Source organism: Chiloscyllium punctatum, chromosome 25 (assembly GCF_047496795.1).
Source record: "Chiloscyllium punctatum isolate Juve2018m chromosome 25, sChiPun1.3, whole genome shotgun sequence".
Lineage (NCBI taxonomy): Eukaryota > Metazoa > Chordata > Chondrichthyes > Orectolobiformes > Hemiscylliidae > Chiloscyllium > Chiloscyllium punctatum.
In genome coordinates, this window is record NC_092763.1 from 32,329,257 (window position 1) to 32,355,837 (window position 26,581).

General features: G+C 39.2%; 1 protein-coding gene across 9 annotated transcripts in view; it reads right to left on the reverse strand.

The window, feature by feature from the left end:
• Nucleotides 1–26,581, reverse strand: part of phka1a (phosphorylase kinase, alpha 1a (muscle)) — a 111,253-nt gene that overhangs the window by 67,447 nt on the left and 17,225 nt on the right. For 8 of the 9 annotated variants that reach the window (XM_072594942.1, XM_072594941.1, XM_072594946.1 and 5 more), the window contains 8 exons: nucleotides 23,478–23,560; nucleotides 21,768–21,848; nucleotides 20,445–20,543; nucleotides 17,377–17,523; nucleotides 12,762–12,815; nucleotides 9,936–10,058; nucleotides 8,059–8,154; nucleotides 2,376–2,483 (listed from right to left, as the gene is read on the reverse strand). In XM_072594942.1, coding sequence (XP_072451043.1) covers nucleotides 2,376–2,483; nucleotides 8,059–8,154; nucleotides 9,936–10,058; nucleotides 12,762–12,815; nucleotides 17,377–17,523; nucleotides 20,445–20,543; nucleotides 21,768–21,848; nucleotides 23,478–23,560 — 791 coding nt within the window. Of the gene's footprint in view, nucleotides 1–2,375; nucleotides 2,484–8,058; nucleotides 8,155–9,935; nucleotides 10,059–12,761; nucleotides 12,816–17,376; nucleotides 17,524–20,444; nucleotides 20,544–21,767; nucleotides 21,849–23,477; nucleotides 23,561–26,581 lie in introns of those variants that run through there. The other variant, XM_072594948.1, reaches the window with a different exon arrangement.

Here is a 26,581-nt window from a genome sequence, read left to right on the forward strand (position 1 = left end):
AAATTATTGAAGATTCTTAAAGACAGGATTTATTCACAGTTGGAAAGAGATGGACTTATTAGCAATAGGCAACAAGGCTTTGTGACGGAGAAGTTGTGTCTCACAAACTTCATTAAGTTTTTTGAGAAAGTAATGAAGATGATCGGTGAAGGCAGGTGGTAGATGTTGTCCATATAGACTTAGCAAGGCCTTTGGCAAGATCTGTCATGGCAGGCTGAAACAGAACATGAAGTCACATGGGATCTGCGGTGAGCTGATAATATGGATACAGAACTGGCTTGGTCATAGAAGATAAAGAATAGAGGTGGAAGAGTGGAAACCTGTGACAAGTGGAGTTGCACAGGGATCCACCCTGGAACCCATTATTTTTAATAAATATTTAATAAATCATTTAATAAATGATTTGGAGGAAAATGTAGATGGCCTGATCAGTAAGTTTGCAGATGACACAACGATTAGGGGAGTTGTAATAGTGAGGAGGATTGGCAGATGATACAGCAGGATATAAATAGGCTGGAGACTTGGGCAGAGAAATGCAGATGGAATTTAATCCAGACAAATGTGAAGTGATGCACTCTAGAAGGTCTCATGCAGAAGGAAAGTATACAGTAAATGGCAGAACCCTGAGAAGCATTAAGATAGAGAGGGATCTCAGCATACAGGTTCACAGTTCCATGAAAGTGGCAACACAAGTGGATAAAGTGGTCAAGAATGCATATAGCACACGCTTGTCTTCATTGATCGCGACACAGAGTATAAAAATTGGCAAATCATGTAGGAGTAGTATACAACCTAAATTAGGTTATATTTGAAATACTGCATACAGTTCTGATTGCCACAATACCGAAGGATGTGAAGGCATTGGAGAGAGCACAGAAAAGGTATACCAGGCTGTTGCCTGGCTTGGAGGGTATAAGCTATGAGGAGAGATTGGGCAAACTCCACTTGTTTTCACTTGAATATCAGAGGCTGATGGACGATCAGATAGAGGCATGGACAGAATGGATAGTTGGAATATTTTTCCCAGGATAGGAATGTTAATTTCTTGGTGATGTAGGTTTAAGGCAAAAGGAGGAAGTTTAAAGGAGATGTGAGAAGCAAGTTTTTTAACGAAGATGCTAATTGGAATGCGCTGTCAAGTGAGGTGATAGAAGCAGATACAATATAATTTTTAAGAGGTTCTTGATAGATACACAAACAGGCAGGAAATAGAAGGATATGGACCACACGGAGACAAAACGTCTTTAGTTTAGAAAAGCGTCATGTGTCAGTGCAGGCTTCGTGGGCTGAAGAATATGTTCCTGTGCTGTTATTCTTTGTTCTTAACATTTCTTTCTAAAAAAAAGTACAGACAGTACTTAGCTAATCCAGTTCTGAAACATTTGAAAAGTAATCTTTTGTTTGTGTCAGGTTATTGATCTTAGGTGAGATAGTAGTTGATATCACAGTTGGCCTAACAGTTGGGAAAGGATACACTGATCAGAGTCAACTCCACTTTGCAGTTCTCATCACTCTTGCCGAAATGATCGTAAGTATTGATGGGTCAAGCAGTGCATTCACATGCAGCATAATATCTCATCCGTGTCTACCTCTTTACATCAATGACAAATCACTTTTAGAATGTGAACCTGAGAATTGTTCATTTTATGCCTTCCATCGCATTAATCTATATAAATAGAGTTCTCCCAATCAAATCTGTGCTGCCAAGGAAACACTAACTAGAGTCTCAAATCTTTGCAAATACTTGCTGAGGCTCAGCAACTACACCTGGTTCACCAGCATACTTCTGAAAATGATAGGTTATGAAAAGACATTCAGACAAATTCAACGCAACTATCCTGTAAGGAAACTTCAAACTTCACTGATCTTACATCATGACCAATTCTACTCTATTTTGAGCTTAATACAGAGCAATATTGGTCAGGATGTAAAAACACCATTCTACCCAATGCTGTAGATTATGGTGAAAACCGGGGGGGAAACAAAATCTTGTCTGAAGTCAGTTGGCTGAGAAAAACAAAGCAAAGCAAAATCTATAAAGAAATGAATCTTACGAACCTACATGATTAAACTAAAGAAGTTCAAGCACACAAAGAAAATTTTCCAACTTCAGCACATATTTCTGTGAACTCAACTACTTGGACCCATTTGATTTCTGCTAACAAAAGAATATCACTGAGCGCTAACATGAGGATCCAACTAGCTTGTAATGTTAACTGGGTAAAAAAGTTAAATTTCTGATCACAAAGCTGAACAGGTTGTCAGGTACATATGCTGTGAATACATAGTCTTACACCAAATGGTCCAAAGTTATTATTTGGTATAGATAGCTAAATTATTATTATTACTACAGCATTCTTTTAGAATTAATTTACCTCTGATACAAGACATCCTAAGATGTATAAGGACTGTCCCCACATATGTGGCAATTTGCCCATTGGGATTCTGTTAACAGTATGTGGATTTTTGCACTCTTCATCTGTCTGGAAAACAAAATGTGAGTATTATCAATTTTGCAGCACTCTCCAATTTAACATAAATTGTAGAGGTGGTAGGGCTTTGCTTAAAAAGGTAAACTCTGAAAATAAGCATTCAAACATTAGACTAAAATATAAAGGCAAATGTTACAAGAGTAATCTTCAATGCAGATCACCTTGTACAAGGATGCCTCCGCTATTGGAGGGTAAACTTACTGTCTCCATACAAAGTAAGAACTGTTTGGCTGGATGTTGTAGAGGAAAATAATTTATTAGTCTAAGGAGGAGAGACTTTTGGCTTAAATAAGATGTTATTCATTGTGTTGTAGTAATCAAATCCATGTTACATTGATGGGACAGAACTTGCTTTGCAGACTATGAGGACCTGATGATAGTTCTTATTCCTTTGAAATCCTAAGCTGTTTTCTCCTCCAAGTCTGTACGATATCCTCAATGATGGCACTTAAGGCATTTATATTAACCCTTTAAGACTCTTACACAGTTATGCAAGATCTCTCCAAAAATTTTCTATTGTTGACATTATACATGTACAGTATCATATTTACCACAAATTCATCTTCTCCAAAGTTGACTTCTAAAATTCAGGTGGTCCAAAGGTATCACTATTTATCCAGAATATGTTCTCTTTGAATTTAGAAGACTAGTAGATCCTTGGATTGAAGACTAATAAATCATTCTTTCCCCGATAGCACAAGGTTGAAAAGTCCCTTTAAATTGAGAAGATCTTTAATTTTTTGGATCTCCTTCATGATGGAGGTCTTTCCTCCTAAAACAGTGAACTGTTTCATTGCAACATCTAGAGGAACTATAACATCATGTATTTTCCACACAAAGGACAGTTATCCTATTAACAAAAGCATTTCTTTCTTCAGTATTTTGGATCATGGAATCTCACAATTTCTTCATATGCATCCTGGATCTCTGAAACAGGCAACTTCTTGACTATATCATGGATCTCTAGGCATTGGATGTCCCTTCTTGGTGTTTTTTTCCCACAACTTCAAAAAGTATCAGATTCTCAATGCTCAATCTTCTGGTGAATCAGCATTGAAGTGTGTAGAGCTTTTTCTTCAACTTATTGATTAGCTTGGAACCTCTCATTCTGTCTTTCATTCAGTATTGGTGAAACCACCATATTCACTTCCTCAGTTCTGCTATTTGCTTCTTACTTAGCATGATCTCGGTCTTCCTAAGATGATAAGGAAAGGAAATTTTCTGTTGGATCTGGTTTCTTCTGAATCATCTCAGCATAAGAACTTAAGAACTAGGAGTAGGACTACTCCATCAAATTGACGATCGCTGCTGATCTCATCTCTACTTCAACTCCACTTTCTCATCCGTAACCTACAACCCTTTAACCAATTATCAATTTAAAAATTAATCGTCTACCTTCTCCCTCACTTTATTCAGTGTTGGCATTCAACACACTCTGGGATAATGAATTCTATCGTTTCATGGCCGTCTGAGAGAGATGCTATTCCTTCTCATATGTTTTAAATATGTTAGCCGTTAATTTTAAATTATGATTTCTTGTTCTAGATTGCCTAAAGAGAAAATTCCACTCTACATGTATTTCGTCAAAGCCCTTTAGCATCTTAAATACATCAATAAAGTCTGCCTTCATCTTTCTAAACTTCAGCAACTATATTCCTAAACTGCTCAATCTCTCATCCTCGCTGGAATTAATCTAGTGAACCTTCTCCAACTATCTCCAATGTAATTACATCCCTCCTCAAGTAAGCATCTGACATTACACTTAAATCTGTCATAACTAATTAGTCGGTCAAGCTATGTTACATTCTGGAGATATTTCAGTTGAAGATTCAATGAGCTCCAGTAGGATATATTGCTCACTGGCCATTTCATTTCTGGGAGTAGTTTCTTCACATCTCAGCTTTGATTGAGTGTCCCCTAGTTTGAGATTCCTCCATTAGTGGAAACACCTTCTCAATATCTACCCTGTTAAGATCCGTCAGAATATTTTATGTTACAATGAAATAACCTTTCATTCTGCTAAACCCTTACGTATAAAGACCAAATCTGTTTAGCTATTCTTGTTAAGTCAATCCTTCATTCTAGGAATTAGCCCAGGGACTCTCTTTTGAACTGCCTCAAATGCCAGTTTATCTTTTTTAAAAAATACAGGGTCCAAAACTCTACATAGTACTCCAGATGTGCTTTTAGATATAGATATTGTACAGTCGAGACATGGCTTCTCTGTTTTTAATTAAAGCCAAAATTCTATTTGCTTTTTAAATTACTTGCTGCACATGTATGCTAATTTCTTGCATTTCATGCACAAGAACATCTAGATCCTTCTGTGCATGCACTTCTCGGAGCCTCTCTCCATTTAGATACAGTCTGCCTTTTAATTACCAAAGTGCATTACCTCTACTTTCCCACATACCAAGTTTTTGCCCACTCACTCACCCAGTCTATATTCTCTTGTAGACTCCTTATGCCCTAGTCACAACACGCCCTCCCATGTATTTTTCTATCAGCAGCAAATCTGAATACATTACACTCCGGTCTTTCCTCCAAGTCATAACCCTCTTATGTTACACCTGATTGAATGTTTTTTGAAATCCAAATACACTACACCAACTAGCTCATCTTTACAAACCATGTTTGTTCCAACTTCAGAGAACTGTAGATATTTTGTCAAACAATTTCCATTTAATTCTTGATCTCTCTTCAGCGGCCTTTATATTTGGCTCAGTTGATGACAGATTGTTAGCCATCATCTGTTATTCATGGTATGAAACAAATTTTGCATGCCAGTATCAGTAATCTCACTGGATTTTGTGTGTCTTAGTCATGAATTTCGGGAACCCAATGAAATCATCTACTGGTACCCTTCGACCAATTGTTCCACTATTAGTTGTGGTAATGCATTAAGTGATCTGTTGCTGATTGACTGGCTGTTTGACTTAGATTAGCTTACTTCCTTCCATTTCAGGATTGAGGTCAAGACATATTCGTACTCAAGAGTGAGAATTTCTGATTGTGGAATGTATATAGTTTGTATGTTCAGTTTGTTTAATGCTCCTAGTGTTCCATTTGCTTATGTAATAAGGGACTCTTGTCTTTAACAAAATGCAGATTATTGCATGTCAGCAACTAAATACAAGTTACATTGATATTATAGACATTATTACAGAGACAATATGGAGGACCTGGATAGGAGGTCGTATTCCTTTGAAATTCTAAGCTGCTTTTCCCACCAAATCTGCATGATATCATATAAGGTGGTACTTTAAGACATTCCTCAGGATTAGCCCTTTCAGACCCTTCAAGCCATTAGACAACAGCAAGCATCCAGTGACCTGACCTTTACTGTCACATTGTTAGGAAAATCATTAGAACCCTTTAATTGGTCAACTTGCTTTCAAAGTCCAAGGAATTATAAATACTTCACTTCCTCCAAAATAAAAACCCATTCAAAGGCTTTACTGCTACTACTTTGTTTAATACCCAACTGCTCCACCCATGCTCATGAGTGCTCATGTTCTCAATTATCTGAGTGTTGTTGCATTTGCACCTGCATGGCAGCACTAAGCAAATGACATTTGATTGGTAGATCAAATAAAACAGACAGTAAAACATAGCAAATAAAATACAAAAACAAGAACTCTTACTGTGAGGAATTAGAAAATGAAAGAGTGCACATGTATTACCAAGTATAGGCTGCTTCTGACCAAAACAGTTACAATGGTGGATGAACTACAGTGTTAAAAGTTAGAGTAATAAAGCAATAAAGAAATGGTAGTTCCCTTTAGAAAATTGTATTCGACATACAATATGTAATATAACTCCGGATTTTGCTGCCTTAATGAAATCTGCCCACAGGAATCTTGCAATCATGAGGTATGGATTTCCCCTGCCCTGATGTAAATTTGAATACGTCAGTCAGTAGAAGGAATTTCCAGGCACCTGACAATAGTGATGCCAACAAGCAAATAATTCAGACTGAAGTATTCTCATGAATAGAAATCCAAAAATAATCCTTTGTCATAATTTAACTGACAGCTAAATGGAGTTTGGAACATGCATGTTAAAATCTGATATGAAGGTATTCAAAACAAGCTTTAATCAAAGAAATCAAGTCCTCGCTTTGTACCTCAGACTCCAAGGTGCAGACACCTGTAGAAGCTTTTGGAATAGGGTGCATTAAAACTCATGTTGTTACAAGTACTGTGCACATGAACAAAACTAAATTGTATTTTTTTGAAGAGAAGAAAGGGGAGGCAGATAATATATGTAGATTAGAGTGGTGCTGGAAAAGGGTCCTGATGAAGGGCTTTTGCCCGAAATGTCGATTTTCCTGCTCCTTGGATGCTGCCTGACCAGCTGTGCTTTTCCAGCACCGCTCTAATCTAGACTCCGATTTCCAGATAATAGACAATACATGTAGTTCTGGGTTAACATGCATTTCAGCAGCGCAATTTGGCTATAACATTGCTGAAGAATTAGGGAATGGTATTTTCGAGAACACTTACCTCTGTTTGCAATAGCGCCATTCCAGCAGGGAACGATTTGCGCATTTCGTTCTGCACATGCGCAATGTTGGTGCTGGTCTTAGTGGGGTTCTGCATGTGCACGATGTCAGTGCCCATCTTCATGCTGTTCTGCACATGCCTTTATGTCAGCTCCAACAGAGCAGCTTTCTGAGAGAGGTACTGTACAGTATGATTTCAAGCTGTGCTATATATACACTTAGTATGAGATTTTTGGGTGATTTTTGAGTGATCATGCCTGATATATCTTGCTGGTCTGCCCCTAATTCTACTTTTCCTAAAGACCCCATTATTTATATTAAGCGGTTTTCTATTAAGCAAGGTTTCACTGGAATGCAACTACGGCATTATAGAGAACTACCTGCATACTGATGTTACATCAAGATGGTTAATTGAGAGTCATAGGATTTTTACTTCAACCATTAAGAGTATGCTAAAAGGATGTAGATCACAAATTGGCCAAGACTCTAAATAACAGTATTCTATTCAGCCAGCAAGCCAGAATAAAATGTCTTTCAGATGTTTATCTGTCTTTGCCAGAAAAATAGTTTGTTGGACTTTTCCTGCAATATGAATTTAATATTTCAGAGATACAAAACTGAGGTGGTACAAAACTGCCACTAATAGCGGGATTTAATGACAATATGGGACAGAAAAAAAAAAGTTAGCTATATGTTATCAATAGATAAGTTGATAGGAAGCCTGTCTTAATTATAATACTCAAAACAAATGTTTAACATACTGCGTTATACATGAGATTGGTATTTCTGTACATCATTTCCCATTCTAAGTGACTGTGTTTTCAATTAAGATACCAGGCAAGGACTTGGCATCCATTCACAAGGAGAATATACATATGAAGCCTACTCTAGCAACAGTGAGTCAGCAGGCAGATAAGTAGTGATAAAGATGCTTTCAATTTGGCAAGCAAGATGTTCTCTGTCACTATGATTGATCGGGTTTAATCTGAAAACGTCCATCTAACCAGAGGAATATCAGAACACTGGATAACCTGTATTCATTATGAAGTATTTCAAAATTACCTTATCAGGTGGAACACTATAAAGCTCAGGTAGTAAACGTATTCCACCCTCCACCTTAACAAGAATTCCATCCAGAGCTTCTCTGTATTCTTCCACCTTTTTTGAGAAAAATACAAAGAACAATATAACTCTCGAGTCATAAATGTTCATGATAGCGGATTGAGATAAACGCTGGCTCTACCCATTAAAATATGTTCCTTATCCAGCTGACATTTCTTCCTTCAGTATGGCCCATTGTTCTTGATCAATGACTACATAGTTCATTCTTGACAACCACTTTTTGATAATGTTAAGATTTCACTGTCATGCTGATATTTGCTCTGATCATCAAATATAGATTAGTTTAGGAGAAAACATAGATAAAAATTAATTTAGCAAGCCAGTTTTCATATTGCTTGTATGTTCTCACAAAAGGGCACTATAATGGTGAATCCGTGTTGTACCCTCAGTGAAGTCCAATATCCTTCTGACAGCAAAAGAGAAAATGCTGGAAAATCTCAGCAGGTCTGGCAGCATCTGTAAGGAGAGAAAAGAGTTGACGTTTCGAGTCTAACTGACCCTTTGTCAAAGCTGTAATTTGCTTTTATCCTTCTGATAGTGTGGTTCCAATAATGTAAACAGTACTCTAACTGAGGTCTACATACACTTTTACGTGGTATCATCATTTGCTTTTGATGTTTAAATTCTACTGTTCTCATCAAATCTAGAATTTAATTCATTTTTGTTTTCAATATCATATGTAGGCACTATTTTTGATGTTTGCAAACCTATTTTTCCAAATCCTCTGCTCTTCCACAATAATAGATATAACTTCATTCAAGAATCATTTTTACATTCTTTCATCTTCCTTTTCAATGTTTGGTACACCTGCGATTCCCCTTTATCCAACCAACCTAACTCCAAAGCTCGCTCCACCCAATCAACATATTTCACAGTTTCATCTTTAATTAATACTATACTAACCACTTCATGAAAGAAAAGCACTGAGCATAACTATGCTATATTGTTTATTGAGTTTAATCCAAACAAAGTTAATGGTAGCCCAATATTTTCATGAATTAAACAAACAATACTGAAAAGTTACAGATAAGCTAAACATGCAATGCAAGTACAAGCAGCTTTTTGTGAAAATTTATAGTAATCATTTCAACTGAAGCTTTATGATAATACTTTATCAATGTGGCTTTACGTTTTCTAATCTATTGAAGACAAATCAAATATCAACTGTTATAGGCAAGCCGTCAACATTAACAGTAATGGCATATTGCTGAAATGGGTCACTTCATAAAGGTTTGTAAAATGAAGTAAACAAACAAAGAAATTGCATTTATATAGCACCGTGCATAACCCCAGTCAATCAAATACTTCTGAAATATGATCACTGATGCAATGTCATGAAATACAGAAGCCAATTTGCAATAGCAAACATCAAGAAAATCTCTCTTGGAGATGTTGGAGGGAGATGTTTGAGAGACAAGTTATATTTGGGATGCTAGGTTACTATTCAAATAGGATATTTTATATCCACCTGTGAGGGTGGTGGAACCTTAAATATTTGCATGTAAACACTTTCAATAGTACAACAAAACCTCAATTCAGCATTGAATGGCCGTCAAGATTCTGTACTAAAATTTTTGCAGTGGAGTTTGAAACCCAAAATCGCTTGACTCAGAAGTGAAAGTGCTACTACTAAATTAAGGGAGACACCTGCAAGGTAACAAGATGCCCAAAATATAAAATACATCTCCTGCATCACAAGCTGACAAATCAGATCTTAGTGGATATAAACATAAGCACAGTTTCTTAGCTGCCCCAATTTGTCCAAAAGTAACTCACACTTTGATATTCACCTTAATTTATATCACATTTTTCCTTACCTGCTGTGAGTTATTATTGAACAAGCCATCGAGTATCAAATATGTCCAAAACAAAGGCCATTCACATTCTAGGTTCTCAAAAAACTTCAGTTCTTCAGGTTCATAATAAAGCCTGGTAGGGTCCTAAAACAAATTAATACCAATGTAAGCTAAGGTTGCAGAAACGAACTTCTTCACTAAGAATGATGTGACTCAATGACGAATGACCAAGTGCAATGTAGTGAAGCAAAAGCCAGTGTTGTTTTTCCCACAGCACCCACACAATAGCCCCTGCAATGCATCAGATTGCTAAGTGGAAGTTCACAGTGATTCCAACAAAAAACCTCCTTTTGGTTGAACTATCAAGGGAGATTATGAGTTCGGAGTTACTCTTTCCCTCTTTTGATAGGGGAACAATTTAATCTTGGCATATTTCCTAATATTCTTAATGACGTCAATGGGTTTGGATTACATAATTGATCCAGCTGGGAAAAAATTCATGATATGCACAAAATTCTTCTTTTTCTTGTTGAATGTATCAATCTATTAATATCAAAATTATTCTGTTAGCAAAGATCAATTTCAGGTTTTAGAATATAAACTGCCCAAGTAAACTTGTCAGGTTATAATTACATTGCCCACCATTACAGTGGTGCACTCATGCCTCAATTTTGCAAATGACACCATCTCAGCTAATACAGCAGAGAAAGACATGCTCCAATCATTATGGTTAAATTATAAAATATATAAAGTTTTTAAAAATTATTTGTAGGATGTGGGCATTGCTGTCTGAGCTAGCATTTATTGCCCATCCCTCACTGCCCTTGAGAAGGAAGCATTGAGCTGCCTTCGTGAACCTCTGCAGTTTATGTGCTGTAGGTGCCCCACAATACCGTTGCTCAGGTAGCTCCAGCCTTTTGACCCGGTGAAACTGAAGGAATAGTGAGACATGTCTAAGACTGGACTGTGAGTGGCTTAAAGGAGAATTTGCACATGGTTGTTTCCCATGTATCTACCATCTAAAATGTAAAGGACAGCAATCATAGGTATGGAAGACACTGTCTGAGGAACCTTGGTAATGTTTTGCAGTGCATCTTGTGGATCGTACACACTGCTGCTACTGAGTGTCAGTGGAGGAGGGATTGAATATCTATGGAAGAGGTATCAATCAAGCCAGCTGCAGTGTGTTGGATTGTGTGAAGCTTGCGTGTTGGAGCTACATTCATGCAGATAGGTGCATTAGAGTCTGTATTAGTGTCATGTAGATGGTGGACAAACTCAGTTTCTGGTACCCTTAGAATGTTGATAGTGAGGAATTCAGCACTGGCAATGCTATTGAACATGGAGGGGTAATGGCTCAAAGTCATCGCCTGCCACTTTTGTGACACAAATGTCATTTGCCAGTTTTCAGACGAAAGTATTGGGAGAAAGTAAGGACTGCAGATGCTGGAGATCAGAGTCAAAAAGTGTGGTGTTAGAAAAGCACAGCCGGTCAGGCAGCATCCAAGGAGCAGGACAGTCGACATTGATGTTGACTCTCCTGCACCTAGGATGCTGTCTGACCAGCTGTGCTTTTCCAGCACCACACTTTTTAACTGAGATTAAAAAGTGTTGTTCAGGCCTTACTGATTTGGAGTTGGACTGCTTCAGTATCTGGAAAGTCATGAATTGTGTCGCTTTGTGCGATCATCAGTAGACACCCTACTCACTGGGTGATGGAGAGAAGGTCATTGATGAATCACACAAAGATAGCTGGGCTAGGACACTACCCTGAGGAACTCCTACAGAGATGTCCTGAAGCTCAAATGACTAACTTGCAACAACCACAACCATGCTTAGTATGACTTGAACTAGTGGAGAGTTTTCCCAGATTTCAATTGACTATAGTTTTACTAGGCCTCCTCCATACTGTCAAAATGTGGTCTTGACTGACTGCACTTGACATCAATCTCATCTTACATCTGCAGGCCAGGTCTTGTGACCATGTTTGAACCAAGGCTGTAACAAGGTCAGGAGCTGACTGGCCCTGCTGGAACCTAAAGTCAGCATCAACAGGAAGTTACTGGTAAGCAAATGCTGTGGAACAGCTCTGTTGTCAGTCTTATTGACCAACTGAGAGTAGGTTGATGGTTTGGTAATTGACTGGAGTGGATTGGTCCTTCTTTTTGTGCACAGGACATATCTGGGCAATTTTCTATATTGTTGTGTAGGTGTCAGCATAGTAGGATAATAAAAACAAAGAAAAATGTACAACTGTAAAATGGCAAGTGAATAACAGTGACTGAATAACCGAATTATTCTACACCTTCTATGACATTACATGCATATTTTATATATGTGTAATGTCAAATATTTTCATTAAGGTAAAAAAAACTTAATTTGTAAAAATAAAATTTAAGTAAATTAAGTAATGAAACATTTGTGTAAGCCTTAGTCTTCTGTTCTTTGTAAAATTGATATAAAGAAGATAACCAAGGCATTCAACTTCCTCATTTAGAGTCAGAGAGAATTCGGTAATGTGGCTTACTCTGCTTGTAGACATCACTGTTGTTGGTACCTGAAGATCCCATTGATTTGATGTTAAATATACATGAACTTACATAAACTAAAGGACATAAATTTATTTAATTAGATCAGAAGAGGAAAATTGAAATCACAGAGACCGCTGAATGTTTGTGTGAGCTTTCTTTGAGGTCAGTGGCGAGTGTAACTTCCCTGTTGGTAACAAAATTCTGACCAATATATTTACATTTTAATGTTTATGAAAATGAATCACTGTGCAGGTAACTTGGTGTGAATAAGAAAGAAATAAATAGCATTAGAATAATTCAAAGAAAAGCACTATACCTCTTTTGGAGTTCTGTAGCCATCTCTAAGAAACCGGCAACAACCATAACGACCCTGATGCAATACACAAGGGTACAAAAGCGGTTAGATGCAAGAAACTAATGCTGACAATCAAACTGTCCCTGCCGTCAATTGCATCGCTCAACCTCCTTTTGAATATCATAATTTTCATAACTATTTTCATTTCTTATTTAATGCAATTGCTTTTACACTAAATTTCAGGATCAACAGTATCCAGTAATTAGTTCATAATTTTGAACTGCCCCCGTAACCTAAAGTTAACAACATCAATGAGTACATATTACATAAAAACCAGCAGTTTATCAATCCATTCCCACTCTATATAGAAATGGTTCATCTTAATATGGATAGCAAGAGCAACAATACAAGATAGAAAGCTGGAGTGAGAAAGGGAATAAACATGAGATTCAGCAGCCAGAGAAAAAAAGTTCAGAGCCAAAGAAGCAGAAGTCAGAACTTAAAAGTAAAGAAAAAAATTCAAGATGTGACACCACAGGATTGTAGGTGGACTTGTGGTGAATATTGTGGTTTTATTTTTGTCCCTACGCCAGGGAGGCATGTCAAACTCAGATCAAGGTCTAACTTACAAAACTTGTTAAATTAATAAACCTGATAGACTAGTTAACATACACAAAATAATCAGCTAAACAATAAATGTTACCTAATTAAATAGAGACAAAGCAGTTTACCTCAATCCTGCTTAATATGCATTTAATTCTGTGTGAGGATACAGAGGTTCTTCTCATGTCCTGATAAACCACAGCTACTGTTAATTCCCTGGTATCATATACAATTCACAAAGGAAGTTGGGAAAACAATTCTTACAGTTTCCTATAATGTGTTAATCAGCAGTCTGTAAAACAGTACATTCACCCTCTGAATTAATGGTAAACTTGAGCAAATCTGAAATGTAGTTTGAAAGAGGTTTTGCAGTGTGAAAATGTTTTTGTAGTTTGAGGTTTGCAAGCCTTTGTTGAAACTGGGGCTTGTGGCATTATTCATTGCTATGTCCAGAATAGTTCAGCCATGAAGAACCTTCAGCAGTTAATTGGAAAACTGTGCTTTCCCAAAATACTCAGATTTATAGAAACCAAATGCACTGTAACTTGGTCACAATTGTCAGCTGAAACAACTGTATAGAAGCCAATAACCTGTCACCAAGTCACCTTTAATTTACTTGTGCACCATACACTGGCTGTAACCAGATCAGAGTCAGTCCCCTGAACTGAGGAGATTGTAAATCCTCTGGTTATATTGGTCAGCCAGGGCTTTCCTGACTGGGGTTGTTAACCTAGGCCAATGAAGGATCTCGTGGTCAACAAGATCCAGCTGGTTCCAATCATTACATCCCTCCCCTGACCCAAGTCCACAGGTGTAGGCTTGTTCTTGCTCTTGGCGCTTTTCTTGAAATATTTTCACCTCAGGTCCAGTTCCTCTAACTCGGTCAGCGTGTACTAGATCATAGTCTGTCTCATGCATCCAGAAGGTCGTGGGAGAGTTCCCTCCTCTTTCTCTGGCAGCAATGATATCAAGGCCGCATCCATCTTGGTCTCTGAAGTTTCCTTGTCACTAGACAGAGGGGGAAAATCTACGGTTTCTGCCAGGCCTTCTGGCTGCTCTGAGGGGCCGGTTATGTTTTGCTCCTGCCCCGTTTGCGAGCTAATGGCCTTCAGGTGATCAGACGTTTGTTCAGGACTGCCTCACCTACCCAAACTTTAAGTCATGGGACCTGACCTCATGTCAACTTCATCTTGTACGCACACAACGCCATTTCCATGGCTTCAGCACCAAACTTGGTCCCTTGAATTAAATTGCCTCTCGCACTTAGGGGAGGCATATAGCCGGCATTGACATTTCCACTGCTGTTTCACTCTTCTACACCTTCCCCTCCTCCCTCCCCCCCCCCCTCAATCCCCAGGTCTGGGAAGATTAGGTTTAACTCTGCAGCTATCCTTGTTGTTGCATGAAGGGTGATCCTATAACTGAATAGGAACCAGGGACAGTTTGATATCAATTGACACTCTACGCTGCTTTTCTAAGCCTTCAACATTTGGAGCACTCTTTCCGCTAGACCACTGGTCGAATGGATGGTGTGGAGCTGTCCTTATGCACAGAAAATCAGTTGACTTCAGGAAATATTCAAATTCCTGCTGGTAAATGACATCCCATTGTCTGCAACCAATACTTCTGGGAGACCGTGTATCGCGAACAACGCTCGCAGTTTTTCAAACATCATCTCTGGGTTTGCTGAACGAACTTTATACATATCCAACCATTTTGAACAGGCTTCCACAATGACCAGGAACATTGAGCATATGAAAGGACTGGCATAGTCGAACTGCAACAGAGTCCAGGGTTTACCCAAGCACTCCCATGTCTGGGGGCAACTTTTGTCTTTGTTTGCACTCTGGGCACCGCCCCACCAATGTCAACATCCAACCCTGGCCACCAGCCATAGCTTCTCATAAGCATCTTCATCTTAGAAACCTTGGATGACACTGGAGCTCAGCCAGTATCTGGCAGCAACCTTTATTTGGGACAATCACTTTTGCTCCCCACAGAAATATGCCATGCTCTACGGTGATCTTGTCTCACCAGGTCCAGAAAGGTTTCAGTCTTGGTTGCGATGGCGCTTCTGCTTCCCCCAGTACTACCAGCTGTTTTATTTTTACTAGGGCAGGATCTTTTTGTGTTAAGAGTTGGATGTTGTCAACGGTGGAAGGGTGTCCAGGAAGTTTAAAACCAAAACGGACTTTTCCAGGGGACGTACCACCGGGTGGAGAATCTACAAGTGGGAGGCATCTCAAGGCATCTGCTTTAGCCACTTGGCTTCCTGGACTGTGTTCTAACGTGTACGCACTGAGAATAAGGGGCCAACATGGAATTATAACGGAAGCTTTGGGCAGCACTGCCTTGTCTTCCTTCAGGAGCCCTAGCAGCAGTTTGTTATCTGTTACTATGACAAATTCCCAACCATAAACGTATTGGCAGGACTTCCTCACACCAATAACGACCTTCTCTATCGGGGTATATTTGCATTTGGCATCAGCCAAAGTCCAGGAAGCATACACTATCGGGTGTTCCTCTCTGTTGGGCCACACTACCCCGATACCATACAGGGAGGTATCAAATGTCAGCACTACCATTTATTTTGGACTATAGTGGGCCAACACCTTAGATGACGATAGCTTTGTTTTCACTTCCCTAAAGGCTATTTTTTGGCTATGCGACCACTTCTAAGGCTGACGCTTTTTAAAAAGCAGGAGTAAGGGTGCAAAGATGGAGACCAGGTTACATATGAACTTTCCATAATATTCCGTAACCAACTCTTGGAAGATTCGAGTGTCTGGTTCCTCTGGGAAAGTTAATCCACTTATAAACAAAAATGCCACAGGTTTGCAAGCAGTCAGAAGGATTATTCATTGCTTTTCATCTGCTGCAATGTCATTTACACGGAAAAAATATCACATTCTCTCCACACACTGGGCCCAGTCTTCGATAGCAAGATCAAAAATGTGAAGCTCCCCAAATAAAGGTCTGATGCCAGAAATGCTTACCCCCAACTCCAAGATGCCTGGTGCAAGCAAATGTTCTTCAGGTGTCTACTGTTTTCTCCTGTCACCACTAAAATAACTGCACAGAGGCCAGTATCCTGTTACCGAGTCATTCCTTTATTTACCTGTACCTAGTACACTGGCTGTGATCAGCCAGCGTGGAGTCAGTTGCCTGAACTGAGGAGGTTTTTTTTTAATTCAACGTGGGCCCTGAAAACAAACGCCTTAAATCCCGTATAATCAACAGGATAAGCAATACATAGAACCAACAAAGTAAACCACATCGCAATCCTCCAAATAAAACTCCAGGTTTTATTCAGTTAGCCAGTTAGCCACAGCTTTCCTGATTGACCCAGGTTAACAACACCTATCAAGGATCTCGTATTCAACAAGATCCAGTTGGTTCCAGTCATTATACCTGCTTTGTGAGTAATTTATGTCACTATTTAGCCATGATAAGGCTTTACTTTGCAGTCTTGCAATTGTCATTTTACTGAGTTACATCAGTAATTATGAAGAAAGGCATCTCTTTACTTGATTGGGTTTACATTTCCTCATCACTGCAATGCCCCCACCTGGTTCTTCCACTTTCCAATCCTAATGTCAGAACTACTCCTAGAAAGCAGAGTAAATGTGAAGATCTTAATTGCATAATTTTGGTTACAAAAATAAATTATCCCATTGAGTGCAACAGTAGCCTGAGTATAAAAATGCCGATGAATTCAAGGTTGCTTCACTTATCAGAATCAATCTCTATCTAGAATGCTTTAGCCAATTTGGGTCAAGATGGTGATAGTACACTTACCTAGGAAACTCCCTGGTCAACATGACTAACACTAATATTTCAATGAGAGTGCAAGAGAAAATATTACATCAAGTTGAAATGTACCTCATTACCACTTGTTACATTGATACTAACTTTCATGAATACAGAAGAATGGCCAAGTAGATTGCCATCAGAAAGCTGCATGCTTTGAATTGTATCTCAGCATTAAGTTAGTCTTAACTCAAGGGAAAAGCAAGTTGGGAAAAAGATTTACCTGTAGTTTTGTAATGATCTCTTGTTTAGTTAACTCTACCAAATCAATATTCTCTACTGCAAAAGCTGGGTAGGAGATGACTGAGAGGAGACCAGCATCTATCTCTTTGGATGTTGATGCCCTAGGTAACATTGAATGTAGAATAGACTGAAATAAAATGCACATATATTTTCATCAGCAAAAACAATACAACAATTATTTTATGCATAGAAATGCATAACAACCATATCATTGCTCAATGTGGTCCCAGGTACACAATATGCAATTAACACCTGGGTCCTACCACACTTTAAATCAAACAGCTATAAACTTATAGCGATGAATAACACTTTCATAGTGGAAGTAATATGACTCATAACTGAGTCAAGGAAAATATCTTACTGGCATTGACATAAAGGTCTGAAGCTAATGATGTAGCTTTATATACTTTGGCTCAGTAGTAGCACTTCCACCTCAATGTAACAATGTTGTTGCCTGAAGTCTCACTTAGAGCAATCTTAGATGAAACATCATTGCAGTATTGAGGGAGGCCTACAGTGTTGAAGTTCTATCTTTCAAACAATATTTGAACTAACAATCCCTCTGACCACCAGATGAAGGTAAAAAAACTAATGCTATTTGAAGATGAGCAGTGGAGTTCTACCTAAGATTCCAGCCAAAGCTTATCCCTTAAACCACATCAACAAAAGGATTATCTGGTTGGTTTTAAGTGATATCTTTAGGGCCTTGATATGTGGAATTAGCATTATAATGGCTTTTAATTGGTTGCAGGATATCCTGAAGTTAGCAATTATGCAGCATAATTGCTTGCTCTTTCTTTATTTTCTTTACTCTCATTTTATCAAAGTTAACTCAAAAGTACGTTATTTATTACCCAAATCTTTCATTTTGTTTTCACTTTGTTGGATCCCTGATTCCCATAAATATTTGTTAAGTGTGTGCATTCTTCATTTATTCTTTCCCCTTAACCACTCTTGTCTAATCATGAATATTTGTGGAAAGAAGTTTTTCTCCCTTTTTGCAATGAATCATTATTTCTTATTGAGGCAGTCATTATGTAGAATAATTCTTCTCTTTGCACAGCCTGCAATAACTAACACCTGAACATCTAATCCTTTACTCCAGTCGTATGTGTTTGATTGATTTTATGACATGGTTGCAATATTCAAGGTAAACTAAAATCACTTCAAAAGAGAGACTCCTATGATGCAGTGGTAACATCCCTTCCTCTGTACAAGGAGGCCCAGGTTTACATCTCATCTGTTCCAGAGGTGTGTAATTACATTGCAGAGCAGGTTAATTTGAAAACATCGATAGGGTAAATAAATTCTCCCTGGGTTGTGGGAATCCAGAACTAGAGGGCATAGGTTTAGGGTGAGAGAGGAAAAATTTAAAAGGGACCTAAAGGGTAACTTTTTCACGCAGAGGGTGGTGCATGTATGGAATGAGCTGTCAAAGGAAGCGGTGGAGGCTGGTACAATTACAACATTTAAAAGCCATCTGGATGGGAAGGGTTTAAAGGGATATGGGCCAAGTTCTGGCAAATGGAACTAGATTAGGTTAGGATATCTGGTCAGCATGGATAACTTTGACCGAAGAGTCTGATTCCATGTTGTACATCTCTATGACTCTAAAAGCATTACCCTCTGACTTATGTTGTGTACATGGACTTACAAAAGGCACTTTGTGAAGTGCTAAACAATAGGCTTGTGAGCAAAGTTAGAATTATTGAAATGAATTGTACAGTATAGGATAAAAAACTGGCTGAGGTACAAGAAACAGTTTGTTATGCAGTCTGCTATGCTCTGGAATCTGCATAGTCCTCATACATAACTACCATTCAATTTTTAAAATTGATTAGCTGGCCATCAGAAAATGCACGCCAATGGTCATATTAGCTCGCAATGCATGTTACCTACATGCTAAATATATAGAAGTTATATACAGAGGAACCTCAATAATCTGAATATTAAATATCCAAATTTCAGATTATCCAAAGGAGCTCTCAAGGTCCCAATAGAAACATTACAAAGAGATGTTTCCAACACTGATCGCGTCTTTTATTCACAATGATTAAAAATGAATTCGGCTTACTGAAATGCTGCCAAGAATAGTCCTGGACATTGATGAGAGCCCAGGCACTGCCTCCAAATGACTAACCACCCGCCCTCTCTCCGTCCTCTTTCTCTGGAGTTCTGCACAGGGGTGTACCCTAAACCCCCCTTCCCCAGATAATTTCTCCAACATTGTCCTATACCGAAAAGTTCCGGTAAAAGGTTGTGTGCGCGCACGCGCGGGGCAGCTGGGTCGGACGGCGGAGGGGGGATCGGACAGGGTTATGGGGTGAACAGCGGCCGGATTGGGGGCTCACATTGGTGTGCTGCTGCCAAGTCTCCTGAATGCGGAGAAGACTTAGCAAGTACTCACTGTGTCAATCCCATTGAACTGATTGCGGGGGCGGCTTCAGCAATGCTGCAGATCCTTTACACAGGTGTGTCTGCCTGCTCAGAAACAAACCCTGAGAGAGAGAGGGAGCAAGGCAGGCAGAGCGAGGAAAAAGGAAACTTCAGGAAACTCCGAGCCCCAGAGGAGAGGCATTGAATTAATTAACCAAATAATCAATTATCTGAATGAAATACTGCCCGCCCATCTCGTTCGGATAATCGATGTTCCTCTGTATATGTAAGCACAACAAAGTTGTTTATAAAATATTTGATAGTTAATAATATTTTGTATTAATTGTATATTCTGATATTAAATTTTCCCCTAGTATAGCTCACAATGGATCACAAAAGTAGATAATTTTAACAGTTTTAGTTTCTACCTCAAAGTGTATTGCAATAGTAAAAAACAATTTTAAACATTCAGTGTTTAGGCAGATGGCTGTAAATTTAAGCTAATGTATATGCCTCAAGCACTTCAGACATGACATATACAAAACTTGAGATGCAGGGCTAAACCTGCATACATTAATATGACTACAATTCGACTAAATATATTAAAGTTTTGCCAGAATACATTGCAGTCACAACACAAGTTGAATTTCACCATCTTTGTTTAGATCTTACATCACAGAGCTGTACTTCATCTGCGAGAACGTGGATAACTGATTTGGGGCCTCCATTAGCACCAAAGAGGTTCAATTCATCAAGTGCTTCAAGAGCTGCCTGTGGTAAGAAAAATCAGTTTTTGTTTCAGACCTTGCTTAAAGTAAGATTTTTGTTTAAATTTGAGAAAGCTGTTGTGTTTTTATACTTATAGTCTTACTTCAGCTGTAAAGAAGTTTGGCGAGACCACATCTAGAGTACTGTGTGCAGATTAAGTCTATTTAATAAAGGAATGATATACACATCATAGAGGAAGTGCAGAAAAAATTCACCAGACTGATTCCTGGGAATGGCAAAAGCGCCATACAAGGAGAGATCGAGTCAATTGGGCCCATATTCACTTTAGTTTAGAATAAAGAGGGTAAGTCACTGAGATATGGATTTCTGACAGGGCTGGACAAACTGAATTCAGGGATGACGTTTCTCCTGTCTGGGAGCAAGGTCACTATCACATGATACCAAAAGAGAAAATGCTGGAAGATCTCAGCAGGTCTGGCAGCATGCTGCCAGACCTGCTGAGACTTTACAGCATTTTCTCTTTTGGTTTCAGATTCCAGCATCCGCAGTAATTTGCTTTTATCCACTATCACATGATAATGGCTAAGCCATTATGGACAGAGATTAAGGGAAACCTCTTAATTAAGGGTGATGAACCTTTGGAGTTATCTACCACAGAAAGGCTTAGAATACATTTAAAAAGTGGGCAGATTTCCAGACACTATAAGGATGTTGAGGGGTGTGAGGAGAGGGTGAAAGTATGATGTTGAGACTAAGGATTAACCATGATGTTAAATGGCAGAGCAGGCTTGATGGAGCAGTTTACTCTTGCTTCTATTTTTAATGCTTCTATCTTTAACTTATTTTACTAGCCACAGTTGATTTACCTTTCGCTTTGAGTTTCTGTGCCTTAGGTGAGATATATAACTGTTACAGAACTCAATGGACTTAAATATTTGCCATAATACTCACTGTAGTTTGTGTGTTAGTGCAATACTTGTCCCAAACTCAAGAATAGCAAAGCATTCTATTCCCTTCCATCCCAATTAACAGACTTTTAAAAACTGGACAGATAGTGTAAACAGATAGTAAGAATCTGTGCACACAAAGAACTTGGCTGTACTGTGTGTCACACTGAATTCTTGCAACAAACGAAGGAAGGTGACTTTCATTCCCGAAGCTTGGGTCAGATTCAAGTCCAAGTTCCAAGGCATGTCAACACACTGGAACATCCAGTCACACTACTTTGCCACTTTACTCTCAAGTATTTTTAAATTCAATACTTACTTTGGCTATACCTACAGAACTGGCATTCAGTTCTGGAATTCCTTTATTTGTCTTGTCACCACGTTCCCACATGCCATAATCCTGCCAAATGAAAAAGGAAATGTGAGCAACAAGTTTAATAATCACCAGATGGGCCAAATACTGTAATTCCCTTTGCAGAAAAGGATTATACTTCAGTTTTGAGTATGTCATAGCACATTTCCAGCATACAACTAAACTGGGAGGCAACAGAAAAATCCCCACAGATTTAGATGCGGCTCATTTTAAGTGTGTAAAACGTTGCAACAATATTGAAGTTTCTCTTCCACTGTTCCCAAAGTGGGGAAAACCCCCTTCTCTCACTTCACTTGGAGGCAAAATATAGGCTCGTGGAACTGTGAATGTGAACCCATACATTGCTGCATTGTACAAACTGCCGTGAACAGCACTCAATAGGAACAAAGGGAAATTTGCCCCTGAAAGCCCTCAGAAAATACCTGAGAAAACCCAACCATGAGCATGACCAATGCAAGACAAGTTACCCCTGATAATTAGACTTGGAGAGGAGCTACTCCTCCAATTACAGGTTGCTTCACTCCTATTCTTGCTGCTGATAGGCTTACTGTGTGCTTGCTGCTGATATGATTGGAGGAGCCACCAGCAGTTAGGAAATTAAAGCGGGACATTTGCCTTCTCCAGTAGCTGCAGTGTCATAGGCCAGAAGGGCACCACGTTTTGCTGTGATGAGTGTCTGCCAGTGAATTTGAAGGAGATCTTGCAAGATGGATGAGTAAAGTGGAAGGGTAAAAGAGAGGAAATGTTGGTTGTGGGGGGGGGGTGCATAGGGGAAATGTGGGGCAAGAGAGAGGCAAAGTAGATGTGGAAGAGGAAGGCTGCAAGGAATGGCTAGGGGAGGGGAAAAAAGGGGGTGACAGAAAGGGAGTCTGTAAGATGTATGATGAGGTGTAGGAAGGAGTCTGCAGAGAGAAGTTGACAGCTGCTGTTCAGGTTGGGAAAAGACTACGAAGGAAAAAGGACCACTTTAAATCTGTCAGTAAAAGAATATTCAGCTAAAGATGAGAATGGAAATCTTGAAAAGATTGAGATTTGATTTGCAGTGTAAGATGTAGTAATCGGGTTAAATGTTTCATTTGTGCATAAGTATTAGCTGCACTCTAACCAGTTTGCACAAGTAGTTTTTTTAAAATATAGTATCAGTTATTTTGAACTTTTGTTGTTACCTTGCACTTGTTGTCTTGTGCCAGTTTAAATGCTGTGGTGTCGGGAAAATTAACACTTCCTTGCAAGATGGGAAGGTGGTTAATGGAAGGTTGATAACTGAAATATTGATGAATTCTAATTCCGCTTCAGTGTAAGTCCAAATACCATATGTCAAGACAAACACAGAAGATATTATTACTACCATCTTATAAATTAGTTGATCAGAATGAAAAAGGAGCCTATGAAAACCAAAAAGCATCCTCCAAAATTCGAGAGGTAGCCCTCAAGAAAATCTCAGGAACCCTGGAAAATAAAATTATTTTAATGCCTAACAGTGACATATATTTTGTCAGAATTTTTATAAAAGTAAACATATATTTTTAAAAAAGCAGAGAATAGCTACTCAATTTCATCTTTAAATCTGTCCTATAAGATTTAAGATAATTGTGGTTATCTTTTCCCATGACATTGTAAGGTCACATAAGAAACGCAGAATATCTGGGTACTCACTGCAACTTTATAAGCCACTTCAACATAAAACACAAGATTTTGTATAAAATCCACTTCATCCGGAGTGAAAATTATATGAAGCCCTAGGGAAAATAAAACACTTATCATTAATTCTTTCAATTCAGACATTAAGTAATCCATTTCTAATACATAAATTAAACTCAGCCTTTTTGCACAGCTTTTGTGATGTAATAGTAATGTCCCTACCTCTGAGCCTAAAGATACAGGTTCAAGTTCTACCTGCTCCAAAGATGTATCATCTCTGAACAGATTGAGTAAAAAAATTAAACTCAGCTTTTATTATATGTGAAATACACAATTTTACTAGTACTGGAGACAACTCTATTTCTTTCAATTACCCTGTAAAACTGTAAATAATGGCATTTAAAAATACATTTACCATGGTACCTTATTCTACATTTATATGCCAACATATTTACACAACTGTGACAATGCTGCTCCTTTAACAAGGTTATGTTGTCCTTGGTGGGTTTTTTTCCCCCTGAGAGTATGCTTTCCTTTATTGGTCAGACTATTGAGTACAGGAGTTGGGAGGTCATGTTGCGGCTGTACAGGACATTGGTTAGGCCACTGTTGGAATATTGCGTGCAATTCTGGTCTTCTTCCTATCGGAAAGATGTTGTGAAACTTGAAAGGGTTCAGAAAAGATTTACAAGGATGTTGCCAGGATTGGAGGATCTGAGCTACAGGGAGAGGCTGAACAGGTTGGGACTGTTTTCCCTGGAGTGTCAGAGGCTGAGGGGTGACCTTATAGAGGTTTACAAAATTATGAGGGGCATGGATAAGATAAATAGGCAAAGTCTTTTCCCTGGGGTCAGGGAGTCCAGAACTAGAGGGCATAGGTTTAGGGTGAGAGGGGAAAAATATAAAAGAGACCTAAGGGGCAACTTTTTCACGCAGAGGATGGTACGTGTATGGAATGAGCTGCCAGAGGAAGTGGTGGAGGCTGGTACAATTGCAACATTTAAGAGGCATTTGGATGGGTATATGAATAGGAAGGGTATGGAGGGATATGGGCTGGGTTCTGGCAGGTGGAACTAGTTTGGGTTGGGATATCTGGTCGGCATGGACAGGTTGGACCGAAGGGTCTGTTTCCATGCTGTACGTCTCTATGACTCTAGGACTCTAAAAGACACAGACTCCAAAAAGTCAAAGTTGAAGGGTTTTAGAACCAGTTTGATTATAGCTAACAGATACTGCCTCAGGCAACAAGCTTTCAGGTTTTTGAAAAAAAACCTTGTACAATGAAAGGGGAGTGGCCAATTCCCCCAGCTCAGTCTCTCTGTTTTGGTTTGGTTTTTTTTAGAAGTAGTGTCGTAAAAGCTGCTGAATCCAAAGAAACAGGTTCAGGCTGATCCTCCTTCCTCCTCTCTCTCTCTCTCTCTCTGACTTCTCTCCTGTAAGACTCTGTTTGATTTGATTTTTATACCAAGAGGTGTTTATGGGAATTGTTGCAATTATTGGGAATAGCATCATTAAATTGGGATAATTAAGTTATTCAGTATTCTGTTCTCTTTTGTTTGCGTTTCCTTTGGTAATCTTGCAAATAAATTGTTTCATTTAAAATGGAGTGGTTTGACCAGCTGCATCCTTCCTGGAATATCCACATTATACCTGCTTAAAACAACTAGCAAAGTTAGGGTCTGGGCTACCTTCTTGTATTGTTTTGAAGGGGTCTGGCCTGGTCCATAATACACCTTTTGAAAAAAGTTTCAAGTATATTGAAGTAATTGACTCAGAAATGTTTAAAAACCATAATTTAAAATAAAATATAGCCACAGATAGTTGGAATAAGGTTTTCACAAAGAACTGTAGCGCCGGTTGTGGATGAGGTGGTTAGTTAGCTCACTGAGCTGCTGGTTTATAGTGCACGGTGGCACAGTGGTTAGCATTGCTGCCTCACAGCGCCAGAGACCCGGGTTCAATTCCTGCCTCAGGCGACTGACTGTGTGGAGTTTGCACATTCTCCCAGTGTCTGTGTGGGTTTCCTCCGGGTGCTCCGGTTTCCTCCCACAGTCCAAAAATGTGCAGGTTAGGTGAATTGGCCATGCTAAATTGCCCATAGTGTTAGGCGAAGTGGTAAATGTAGGGGAATGGGTGTGGATGGGTTGCGCTTCAGCGAGTCGGTGTGGACTTGTTGGGCCGAAGGGCCTGTTTCCACACTAAGTAATCTAATCTAATGTTTCATTATCATACTGGATAACATCATCAGTGCGAGTTCCGTGAAGCGCTGTTGTTCTGTTACACTTGGTTTTTGTGTGGTCCGGTCTGTTGGGGTGAGCATTACTTCTGGGTCTTCTCTGCAGCAGTTTGCACACTGGGTCTATCTTTGTGAGCTTAGGCTTGATGGCCTTTTTGGTTGAAAGCCAGGCTTCTAAGAACTCGTTTGCACATTTCTGGTTGGCCTATCTGAGGTTAGGAACTTTATCATAGTTTAATTGATGGCCCTCTTGGTCTGTGCATGCAGAGATGAGGGAAAGTGGATCATGTCTTCTGTGGTAGGCAAAGTAATGGAAAGGGTACTGAGGGATAGGATTTACGAGTATCTGGAAAGACACTGCTTGATTAGGGACAGCCAGCACGGATTTGTGAAGGGTAGGTCTTGCCTTACAAGTCTTATTGAATTCTTCGAGGAGGTGACCAAGCATGTGGATGAGGGTAGAGCAGTGGATGTCGTGTACATGGATTTTAGTAAGGCATTTGATAAGGTTCCCCATGGTAGGCTTATGCGGAAAGTCAGGAGGCATGGGATAGAGGGAAATTTGGCCAATTGGATAGAAAACTGGCTAACCGGTCGAAGTCAGAGAGTGGTGGTAGATGGTAAATATTCAGCATGGAGTCCAGTTACAAGTGGAGTTCCGCAGGGATCAGTTCTGGGTCCTCTGCTGTTTGTAATTTTTATTAATGACTTGGATGAGGGAGTCGAAGGGTGGGTCAGTAAATTTGCAGATGATACGAAGATAGGTGGAGTTGTGGACAGTGAGGAGGGCTGTTGTCGGCTGCAGAGGGACTTAGATATGATGCAGAGCTGGGCTGAGGAGTGGCAGATGGAGTTCAACCCTGCCAAGAGTGAGGTTGTCCAT